General features: G+C 49.8%; 1 protein-coding gene across 1 annotated transcript; it reads left to right on the forward strand.

Moving 5' to 3' along the window:
* The first annotated feature begins 1184 nt into the window (after positions 1 to 1184).
* TMEM50B (transmembrane protein 50B) lies at positions 1185 to 11186 on the forward strand. The gene is made up of 7 exons (XM_048292290.1): positions 1185 to 1255; positions 5538 to 5689; positions 6532 to 6644; positions 7210 to 7277; positions 7976 to 8068; positions 9033 to 9090; positions 10511 to 11186. Exons 2-7 carry the CDS (start codon positions 5591 to 5593, stop codon positions 10554 to 10556), a joined length of 477 nt encoding a protein of 158 aa, XP_048148247.1. The 5' UTR covers positions 1185 to 1255; positions 5538 to 5590; the 3' UTR covers positions 10557 to 11186.
* Positions 11187 to 12132: the final 946 nt, after the last annotated feature.

Below are 12132 nucleotides of genomic sequence, written 5' to 3' on the forward strand. Positions count from 1 at the left end.
CATGGAGGTACAGAGAAGGCTCTGAGGAGAAGGAATAAAAGGAGAAGCAAGAGCAGGGCATCTTGTAAAAGAAACACATAAATGATAAATCTTTTTTCTTAGTGGGAGAAGGTGCCACTCTGAGGAAACAGGGTGTGTGGTGTCTCTGGACTTGATGGGACACAGTGCGTACATGTAAGTGAAGGTTAAAAAAGGAGTGGGGCTAAGAAGAGAGGACTTTGAGTGTAACTTTTACTGGGATTTCATGTGGCCACAGTTGTTTTTTGAGGAGAAAATTAATATTCTGTGGCCGTTTGGTTGCCTCTCTCTGGGCCTTTCTGAGAGAGCTCCTTGTCTCAGTTTGTGCCCCACATGGCACTGGCACGTGGATATTATTTATATGGGCATTCTTTATGATGCCCCTGGATCCCTGGCAGTGCCCAAGGCCAGGCTGGACATTGGGGCTGGGAGCAGCCTGGGACAGTGGGAGGTGTCCCTGCCATGGCAGGGGTGGCACTGGGTGGGCTTTGAGGTCCCTTCCAACCCGAATCAATCTGATTGTTTCAACTCCATCTCTGTGAGATGTGCCCTCTAATCCTCAAAATGCTGACTTCGATCCAGTTCTTTTCCTTTCGTTTGCTCAGGGCTTGTATTCAACATCTGTCTCCTGTCACTTACTCGTTTTGCTGTTTTAGATGGAGTATGTTCCACAAAGATTTATTGACGCGTTACCTCCATATTGCCTGTCCACTAGGTTGCCTTCCAACGCAGACCATTCCGTGATTGATCCTATGAATTAGAATTTATCTATGTTTATTAATTCCGTTTGGTTTCATTAAACCAGACACGGGACTGACGTTTGAGAGCATTTCGAAGTTTATTTCAACACGGGACCTGCTTGACAATATTGTGTCGTTCTGGTGGGTCAGCAGAGAAGGACGGGGGTCATTTATGGCCGTGTGGGAGGCGGCTCTGGGGTGTGAGGGGGCCGTGAGGGGCCGCGGAGAGCGGCGGCCACGGCGGGCGGGGCTCCGGCCGTGAGGGGAAGGGGGCGGGGCCTGAGGGGAAACGCGGGAGCGCCTTGGCTCCGCCCCTTCCCGCCCCGCCCGAGCGGAATGGGGCGGGGCTTGGGCGGGAGCCTCCGCATTAACCAATAACAGCGCTCCGTCCTCACCCGGCCCCCGGCTGACGCGCAGCGCTCGGTTCTGATTGGCTGGAGGGCGCGTCAGTCAGGCGGCTCGGTGCCCGCAGGCGGAAGCGTCTCGCCCAGGAGCGGGTACGTGCGGCCGGGCCGGGGCGGCACCGGCACCGGCACCGGCACCGGCACCGGGGGCTGGAGCGGGATGGGGAGCGGCATGGGGAGCGGCATGGGGAGCGAGAGCGGGACCGCGAGGGACCCCCGGGCCGGTCCCCAGGGACACCGGCACGTCCCGGTGTGTCACGGATTGTCCGGCCCTTGGGACGCACCGCCGGTGCCCCGCGGAGAGTTTGGGGTCTGTAGGTGAAATTAAAGAAAAAAATTGCTTATTTTGTCTAAATAGCAATTTGTTTGGTCGGGCCGTAGCGATTACTGGCGGGGCTTTAGCTGCAGCGCGGGGTCGTGGCTCATCGTGCCCCGTCATCCCCGGTTCCATCGCACAGCAGCGATGCACGCGGTGCAGACGGAGTCAAAACTGGCCTCGGGAGAATTGCGACATCCAGGGGGTTTTATCCCTGCCGCCTCAAATCCTCAAACTTTAACAGCGCTCTTAAAGAAACCTCGCTGCGGGCAGCTCTGGGGCTGAGCAGCGCATTCCTGTAAAGGGATAAGTCATGGGATGGGTTGTGTTGGAGCCCACCCAGTGCCAGCCCTGCCATGGCAGGGACACCTCCCACTGTCCCAGGCTGCTCCCAGCCCTGGCAGTATCCAGCCTGGCCTTGGGCACTTCCCGGGATGGGGCCTCATAAGGAATGTAAATATAATAACATCACTTTTTAATAAGTTTGCCACACAGCCTTGTTTTTGTATAAATTAATTTAAAACTTCCTTTCTCTGCTCTTGTCTTTCTGTAATACTTAAAAATTGGACAACAGAGCCGGGTGCAGTGGAATAGGGAGAACTGAAAGTGAAATTGCAGGAGATTACTGAAATAAGTGGAAACATCACAGTGGGTGTAACAGAAATGTTCACAGAAACTCCTGATGTACTTTTCATCCTCTGTGCATGTGGGGAAATGTGGGACTTAAAGGATATTCTAATAAGTTGCTTGTGGAATGTGTGTCTTCCTCAAGGAAAACTTGAGTATTCTTCATGACTTTAAATTTCTTCCCTTTCTCCTTCTGTCTTTTCCTCTCTTTCTCGGAAACAGGAGGTTCTGTTCGTTACTAACCCAGTGATATTCCAGGTTAAGGCATTTTTCTTTCTGCAGACGTTTTGTATTTCCTTGCAACTGCTTTCAGTGTTTTGTTCAAGTGAAATCAGCTCATTTTGGGAGAGAAAAGCTGATTTTCAGGTGCAGATGTTGAACTGCTGTTGTGTTTTCTGTCTGTGTAACAGACCAGTGGGTTTATTCTCAGTGCTGGCATCTGCCAGGGATGATTGTTACAGCTCCAGTTGCGCTCACTTTGTTCAGAGTCTTCAGTTTGTTGCTGCAGATGTGTTTTTGTTTGCTGGACACGAGTGAGGAGTGTTCCTGTCTGCCCTTGGAAAAGGGGAGGAGGCTGATGGTGGGAAGGGCATTGAAGGACGGGGAGTGCCAAAGGCTGTACCTGTTTCCTCCCTGGGAAGTGTGTGGGTGTAAGAGTTTAAACCAGAGGGTGAGTTCTGCACCTTTGTCCAGGTGGGAAGTTCCAGCTGAAAGCGTCTGCCTCCACCAGAGGTGTCTGTGCAGCAGGATGGACCTGGGCTGAAAACTGCCCCTGTTAGTCCTGGTGGGGACAAACTTCAGCCTGGCTCTTGTGCTGTCCATGGAGCCTCAGCTTCACAGGGGGGCTGGTTTGTTTAAATGCAGCTTATTATTTTCTTCCTTTTTCTCTTCAGGGTGTTGAGAATTACGGATCATGGAATGTTTGGGTTGGGAGGAACTGTGAGGATTGTCTGGTGCCACCCCTGCCATGGCAGGGACACCTCCCACTGTGCCAGGCTGCTCCAAGCCCCAATGTCCAGCCTGGCCTTGGGCACTGCCAGGGATCCAGGGGCAGCCCCAGCTGCTCTGGGCACCCTGTGCCAGGGCTTGCCCACCCTCCCAGGGAACAATTCCTGCCCAATCTCCCATCCAGCCCTGCCCTCTGGCACTGGGAAGCCATTCCCTGGCTCCTGGCCCTCCATGCCTTGTCCCCAGTCCCTCTCCAGCTCTCCTGGAGCCCCTTTAGGCCCTGCAAGGGGCTCTGAGCTCTCCCTGGAGCCTTCTCCTCTCCAGGTGAGCACCCCCAGCTCTCCCAGCCTGGCTCCCTCTGCTCATCCTGGTGCCTCCTCTGGCCTCTCTCCAGCAGCTCCACGTCCTCCCTGTGCTGGTCCCTGGGGCAGCTCTGCAGGTGGGCTCTCACCTGGGCACAGGGGCACAGGGGCACCATCCCAATCCCTTCCCTACTTCTTGTTCCCAGCCCAGGACACCTTTGGCTCTCTGACTGCAGGTGTCCATTGTTGGCTCAAGTCTTTTTTCTCCCACAGGGATGTTCTGTTGAGGTCCCTTGGGAGGGTCTCTTCCCTCCCCTGTATCAGTGCGTTCCTTCCCTCTGGCATATTAAATCCAGGATTTTTTAGCTGGATTTATTGAGTACCTTTTGGCCCACCCCTCTTGGGTTGTCTCTGTACTGTGTTCACATTGCCCAGAGCAGCTGGGGCTGCCCCTGGATCCCTGGCAGTGCCCAAGGCCAGGCTGGACATTGGGGCTTGGAGCAGCCTGGGACAGTGGGAGGTGTCCCTGCCATGGCAGGGCTGGCACTGGATGGGCTTTAAGGTCTCTCCCAACCCAAATCATTCCATGATTCCATGTTTGCCTGCGGCCACTGCAAGGTGAGGCCCCTCAGCTCCATAGTGGGGACAGCAACAGGAACCATGAGCGAGTTCCAGTGGGGGTGGGTGAGGAACTGGGAGGGCAAAGCAGGAATTGCTTCAGGGAGAGGGACAGACACAGCCATGGTCTGAAGAGGAACAAGGAAAGTCCAGCTGGAGCCGTTTAAGAGTGGAAAATGAGGAAGGGCTTTAGGAGCAGTTGTAATTCGGCTGAGGGAGCTGGGAAAGGGGCTCAGGCTGGAGCAAAGGAGGCTCAGGGGGGACCTTGTGGCTCTGCACAAGTCCCTGACAGGAGGGGGCAGCCGGGGGGGTCGGGCTCTGCTGCCAGGGAACAGGGACAGGAGGAGAGGGAACAGCCTCAGGCTGAGATTAGAGATTAAAAAGAAAATTTCCCTGCCAGAGTGGTGAGGCCTTGGGATGAGCTGCCCAGGGAGTGCTGGAGTCACTGTCTCTGGGAGTGCTCAGGAGGAGTCTGGATGTGGCCCTTGGGGACAGGCTTTGGGGTGCTGCTGGTGCTGCTGGGGTGGCACTGGGTGATCCTGGAGGGCTCTGCCAACCCTGGTGATCCTGGAATTCCATATGAGCACAGCACTGCAATTCCCTGTGAAAGCTGTGGGAAGAGCAGGGATCTGACATTGTCAGGGAAAGGTGTCATTTAGGCGAATAACCAGATGGCTGAGCCCAGGTGCTGCACAAATTAAAGTAACTTTGGAATTGGATGATTGATTTTGATGTTTGAAGTGGCATCACAAGTGTGGGTTTCTGGAGCTGGATTCTGGAGGACAAACTTTTTGCTCTTGTTCACAAGAGGTGACCTGTGTTTGTAGCGTGGACACACTGTTTATTTATGGCTTTTTATTTCACTTCCTCTCACTGCTGTTATTAACCAGAAAATGTTCTCCATCAGTCTGTGTAACACAATTATGAAGGACATTTTTGTTGGTCTTTACCAAGTGGCTGGAGATGAGTTATGGCAGGTTGGGAAATGCAGGAGTTGACAACACTAAACCAAATTAGAATGGTGCTAAGAGCAGTTGTGAGTCAGTTAATTAATTAACTTTGCTTTCCTCTTCCCATATTGAAGGTTTCCCTGTGACCTTCCCTCTGTGCAGCAGGACCTTCTTTACCCTCAGAATCAGTTGATTTGCTGAGTTGTGCTCTTTTTCTCTGTGTTCAAAAAGGCACTGAATTACATTATCTGTTAGATTGGAGACTGGAAATATTAGTATTTAATTGAGATTCCTTGACATGACTTGAAGAGCAAGTTCTGCCATAAGCTTTTGGGTTGTGTGGTGGTTTTCTATTGTAATTCTGTGTAGGGGAGGTTGTTTCATGGATATAGCTCAATACAGCATCAGCAGAGGTTGTCATGGAATGGTTTGGGTTGGGAGGACTTTGAAACGATCTCATTCCCTCTCCTGCCATGGGCAGGGGAGATCCCACGGGAAGGTTCTCGATAAAAACCCAAATTCTGTAAAACCCCGCAGACTGTAACTCATGAGAGTTGTCCAACATCTTGACATGTTCCTGGTGGATGCTGACATCATCCTTGGCTGTGTTTCAGGCACTCAGGCAGGGCTGTTGATGGAAGAGCTCGGGGCCGTGTGAGCCGTGGCCATGGCAGGGTTCCTGGACAATTTCCGCTGGCCGGAGTGCGAGTGCATCGACTGGAGCGAGCGCCGCAACGCCATCGCCTCCATCGTGGCCGGGGTGCTGGTGAGCCGGGGCACACGGGCTGGGAATCCACCAGCAGTCCCACTCCTGCCTCCAGTTCTGTCAGTTCTCCCTCTTAACTGCCCCCAGTCCAGCCTGTTCCCTCCCAGGGTCACTGTGGGACTGCCAGCAGCGTTGGCACAAGTCCCGTGACGTTGCTGATCACGAACCATTTCTGCTCTCTGTTCTTGAAAAAAATCCCTCATGGATTTCCTGCAGAGTTGGATCTGTTGGAGCTGATCTGTTCTGCATCATCTCTATCTCGTGTGTGTTCAGAGTCTGGGTTCTTGTTCTTAAGGGGAACAAGGAACAGGGAATTTCACAGAAATTGCACAGGGAGTTTCACAGAATCCCAGAGGGTTTTGGGTTGGGAGGGACCTTAAAGCCCATCCAGTGCCACCCCTGCCATGGCAGGGACACCTCCCACTGTCCCAGGCTGCTCCAAGCCCCAATGTCCAGCCTGGCCTTGGGCACTGCCAGGGATCCAGGGGCAGCCCCAGCTGCTCTGGGCACCCTGTGCCAGGGCCTGCCCACCCTCCCAGGGAACAATTCCTGCCCAATCTCCACTTCCAGAGATGGGGCAGCCACAGCTTCTCTGGGCATACATTTATCCATACCCTGCTCCTTAATTTGAACAGAAAGTGTGACTGATTCTCAAACACTGCTCTGAAAACAGGAGCATTGAGGTTTGTGCAGACATTGCCAATCAAAGACATTTAAATCACTTTCCAGAAGAGCTGGTGCTTGTTAGAAGCCAGTTAACCCAGTGCTGTCCAGGACCACTGGCCTGGCTTCCCTGCCTGTTCCTGTGCCCTCCCAGCCTCATCCCCTGTGTTTGTGCCCAGTTTTTCACAGGCTGGTGGATCATGATCGACGCTGCCGTGGTTTATCCCAAGCCGGAGCAGCTGAACCACGCCTTCCACACCTGTGGGGTCTTCTCCACGCTGGCCTTCTTCATGTGAGTGTTGGACACAGGGAGCTCTCATCACATGAACACAGGAAACTAACCCAGGGTTTACTGACAATGTGTCCAGTATGGATAAATCAGAGAATCCTGGAATGGTTTGGGTTGGGAGGGACCTTAAAGCCCACCCAGTGCCAGCCCTGCCATGGCAGGGACACCTCCCACTGTCCCAGGCTGCTCCCAGCCCCAATGTCCAGCCTGGCCTGGGACACTGCCAGGGCTGGAGAATCCAATATTTGCCTCAATATGAAACAATTGACTGCCTTTCCCCCTGTTTTTGAACAGCTTTTGCAGCTGTTCCTTGCCCAAAACTTCCTCAAATGGGAGGGGTAAGAGTAGCATGGCTTTTGTCATGGAGACATAAATAGAAGTAACAACTTTTATTGAATCATCCAATGCTGGCAAGAAAAAAGGAGGATTTGGGATCTGTAACTATTCAGAATGCCAAGGAATTTCTCAGAATTTGTCACTTCTTAAAAAAAAAATAATCTGGGGTTTTATGTAGAACTCTGAATTGATTTTCTGTAATCTGAAGTGTATCTCTTTTTTTTGTCTCCAGGATAAATGCTGTATCAAATGCACAGGTGAGAGGAGACAGCTACAGTGATGGATGCTTAGGAAGAACAGGTAAATTAACTCTACAAATCCTGCTCAGGTGAAGGACTCATCATTTACCTGCTGGGTTTTTTTTTCCAAGTGGTGGTGAAAGAAATAATCAGGAGATAGGAGTAGGAGAGGACTGTTGTGAATTAATTCCTTTACAGAATTAACCCTTGCAGATAAGTGCTGGCTTTGTTAAAAAGGGGAACTTGGAAAAATTCAACTGCTGGAAGTCTTGGCTTCCCAAATTTCCCCTGCAAACCCTGGGTAGCTGCTGGGAGAAATCAGTTCCTGCCTGGGGGTGCTCTGGAGCAGACATTCCCTAGGAATGTGTCACAAACATTTCCATTTCCTCTGTGTCACTGCTGTGGGTGTCCTTGGACCTGCTGTCCTTTCCCTACTTCTATTCATAATTCCCTTCCTATTTCCCACATGGATCCCAGCAGCCTTGTCCATGGGATTTGTAAATTTGGTGGGATGTACTGATACTTGAAGTGGCCTATGATTCTTTTTTGTGTGTCATTCATGAGCCAGCTCCAGAGAACCTTTGCACAGGAATATTTTTCCTTCCCAATGACTGAGCAAGCGGATTGTTTTGTCCTTGATCCAGGGTTTAACCCTTTCCACTTGTGCCTTTAGTGAGATCAGGTATTCCATGCTCCCAGAGGAGCAGCTGGATTGCCTGTGCCTATGGATAATAATCCACATTTCACTCTTCCCTGCAGGGGCTCGGATCTGGCTCTTCATTGGCTTCATGTTGATGTTTGGATCCCTCATTGCTTCCATGTGGATCCTCTTTGGAGCCTATGTTACACAGAGTAAGTTGGGTTATCTTCTCCTCAAGGAAAGTACTTTTCCTGCCAGCTTTTGGCAGGAAATCCACAGGGATGGAAGCCTGTGGTCTCTGGAAAATCCGAGCCACACCATCCAGGTTTTAGTCTGGGATTGAAACTGGAATAGTGTGTTAAATCCACTTCCCTGTAACTGGAATATCCTGTTAAATCCAGATCCCAGTTAACTGGAATAGTGTGTCAAATCCACCTCCCAGTAACTGGAATAGCCTTTTAAATCCACCTCCCAGTAACTGGAATAGTGTGTTAAATCCAGCTCCCAGTAACTGGAATATCCTATTAAATCCAGCTCCCAGTAACTGGAATATCCTGTCAAATCCAGCTCCCAGTAACTGGAATAGTGTGTTAAATCCAGCTCCCAGTAACTGGAATAGTGTGTTAAATCCAGCTCCCAGTAACTGGAATAGTGTGTTAAATCCAGCTCCCAGTAACTGGAATATCCTATTAAATCCAGCTCCCAGTAACTGGAATATCCTGTTAAATCCAGATCCCAGTTAACTGGAATAGTGTGTCAAATCCACCTCCCAGTAACTGGAATAGCCTTTTAAATCCACCTCCCAGTAACTGGAATAGTGTGTTAAATCCAGCTCCCAGTAACTGGAATATCCTATTAAATCCAGCTCCCAGTAACTGGAATATCCTGTCAAATCCAGCTCCCAGTAACTGGAATATCCTGTTAAATCCAGCTCCCAGTAACTGGAATAGTGTGTTAAATCCAGCTCCCAGTAACTGGAATAGTGTGTTAAATCCACCTCCCAGTAACTGGAATATCCTGTCAAATCCAGCTCCCAGTAACTGGAATATCCTGTTAAATCCAGCTCCCAGTAACTGGAATAGTGTGTTAAATCCAGCTCCCAGTAACTGGAATATCCTGTTAAATCCAGCTGCCAGAACTAAAGAACTGAGTGTTTCCTCTGTTCCTCCTCTGCAGACACTAACGTGTACCCTGGATTAGCAGTGTTTTTCCAGAATGCATTGATATTTTTCAGGTAAGTTACCTGGGTGAATCCCCCTTCTTCCAAAGGGACTTTCCTGCTTCCATACATTGATACTCCTGGAAAAGCAGCTCTCTCTTCTCCTCCCTTTGCTGCAGAGCTTAGAAACAAGGTTTGATTTGCCCCTGCCCAGGCTCCTCACTCCCTCACACTCCTGTCAGTCCAGCTCTCTGCTCCCCCAGATGTGCAGCTCTGGAATGTGGATGGCCAGGGATGTACAGAGTTTTCTGGATGAGGTATTGCCAGTGTCTTTGGCTAATGGCAACCATTCACCTCTGTCTTACATCCCTCAGCTTCCATCCCAGCAGAGCCAGGTGGGGGATTCAGTTCCCCTTTTCCGGAGTATTTCACACCAATGGCTCAGTTCTCTGGTAGTTGATGTTCCCTGTATCTCCTTTCACTGGCTGAGCTCTCAGCTATAGAGTGGTAATTCCTTTTCCTAAGAGCATGGTGCTGTGTTTTGTGGCAGCACACTGGATTTATTTCAAATAATATTGTTAAATCTATCCTGTAACACTGGGAAATGGATTTGGTGTCTGTAATAACTCTTTTTACTTGTGGAATGCATTTTGCAATCCATGGATTTTATTAATAAAAGACACAGAAAGTGTTCAAGAGTGTCAGCTCCAAGATCAGTCACTGGAAAGTTTCATCTCACCTCCTTTCTTCTTTCAACTGGCTGATCCTTTTCCTTCCAGCCCCACACCAGATGCTTTGCAGTGACCTGGATTGATGGGCTCTGGGAAAGGGGTGATGTTCCTGCAGGAAACAGCAGCTCCTAAGTCTCCTCTGGGATTGAAAAGGGAAACTGCTGAAGGCAGATTTTGTGCCTGAAATTTTTAGTTTGATTTTGAATCCCAGAAGGTTTGGGTTGGAAGGGGCCATAATCCCATCCAGTCCCCCGTGGGCAGGGACACCTTCCACCCTCTCAGATGGGTCCAAATCCTGTCCAACCTGGCCTTGGGCACTGCCAGGGATCCAGGGGCAGCTACAACATGTGGAATTTTGGAAATCAATTTGTAATTTGGATCTGATTCTCTACCACAGGCTCAATATTCTTCCTGATTTGCTCATAAAAATGGAATTGTTTAGGTTTTATCCCAGCAATCCTGTCAGGTTGGGCTGATTCCCAGGTGCTAGGGTGAGACCTGCTGCTCTGGACTCCTTGAATTTGATAAATACCAGGCTTTTCCTTCAGAAGGGCTGTGAAACTGGGTATTTTTTATTTGAGCTTCAGTTGGCTCCCACAGTTCCAGCCATGCACAGGAAACCAAATACAAACACCGAACCCAAATGCTGACCTGAAAGTTGGGGACTGGGCTGTTGATTTGCACAGGATAAGATTTAAGGATACTGTTAAAGTTACTTCATGTGTGGTCTGATTTTTATTTCTTTTCCCCCCCCCCCCCCTTAGCACTCTGATCTACAAGTTTGGGAGAACAGAAGAGCTGTGGGGCTGAGCTCACTCCTGGTCTGGTCCATAGTTGCCATGTGGTTCTTGTATGTAGATAAATTCACAGTCCTTTGTTCTTGGTTTGCTTCCCAAACTGTTGGAACTGAGACAATTCCAGGCTCTGTCCGAAGCTCCTCTTTTCCCAGGACACACTTGTGAATATGTACATAGGACTGTGTATATTTCAAAGGGAATGGCAGGCTTTCCTGCTGGAATCTCCAGGCTTTCTCCTTCAAATCCATGGCTTTCCATCAGTTTCATCTTCCAAACCTTCACCTGTGTCCGAGGCTTCAGTGAACAATTAGTGAGCAAACAGGACAGAGGCCATCCCTGGACCAGGGGCCGTGCTGGGATAAGAGCTGATTTTAAGAATTTTATATTATTGTTCAGGTAAATAAAACGTAGCTTTTTTTTTTTTTTTTTTGGGTAAAAGGTTATGGGTTTTTCAGCAAGTCCCTACACTCAGCAGGTTGTGCATGGCAAAGCAAAGTGTCCCTGACTTGTGATGGCTCTGGCACAAAGGACATTTGCTGGCACCACAGTCCTTGGAATTAATTTCATGCTGCTCAGTGTAAGAGATGCCAGTTGGTATTTAATGTATTTCCTGATATTAGAATAAAAAACTCCAACAAACTGATGCCAGTTGTACTTGGTGTAAAGGATAAATGAGTCAGAGCAACTTCTTGCTGCTCAGGCAAGTGTCATTGGCTGCAGGGGAAGCTGTTTGCTGGTAAGTGACTTTTCCTGACCTGTTCCCTCTCTGCTTAAAAGGAAGTGGGATATGGATGGATTTATTGTTCACAGTCCTACCTTGTAATAATTTTAAGGTTCAATAAATTCTAGGAGTGACTCATAGCCAGCTTTAGGGCTGCTATTGCCCCAGTTAAAATGTATTTATCTCTTACATTTTATGGCTCTTTCCATTAATGAGTTATTGAAATTCAATTTCATCTCAGTGGAGTGAAACAGAAAGTGAGGCCAAGGCTGTTTCATATCCCTGGAGTGTTCCTGTGGATCCATTTGCTGTGGCTGAGTCCTTCTTGTGAGGTCTCTGTGGTTTTTATAGCATTTGACTCTCCCCCAGGTCCCAAGGCTTTTACAACTTCCCCATCTCAAAGCTGCTGCCTCAGGGGTCTCGGAGTGCTGAGTGGAAATGCTGTGCTGCTGACTGGAAACTGTTTGTCATCACCTGCTCCTGCTGGGAACTGCTCCAGGGGCAGGAGATGGGGCCAAGTCTGGAGCTGCCCTTGTGCCCTGGCTGGAGTGGCCTCATCCCACAGGAGCCACGGGCTGCTCACTGGCTGGAATTCCAGAGAGCTGCAATAAAAGTGGTCTTAGGTGCTCAGAACAGTGAATTCACAGGGTAGTTGTACAGGAACTCACCTTTGCACAAGGCTTGCACCACGCAGTAAAGCCAGGTTTGGCTTCAGGCCTGTCAGGTTTCTTGCCCAGGAGCTGGGGAATGTTTGTTGGGAAAGTCAGGAAGGAGTGTGGCCTGTAACTAATCCCTGTAACTAATCCCAGTGCCAGGATCTTGTACCTGCACTTGGAACTTGAACACACAAGCCAGGCTGGCAGAGCTG

This window comes from Corvus hawaiiensis, chromosome 2, assembly GCF_020740725.1.
Source record: "Corvus hawaiiensis isolate bCorHaw1 chromosome 2, bCorHaw1.pri.cur, whole genome shotgun sequence".
Classification (NCBI taxonomy): domain Eukaryota; kingdom Metazoa; phylum Chordata; class Aves; order Passeriformes; family Corvidae; genus Corvus; species Corvus hawaiiensis.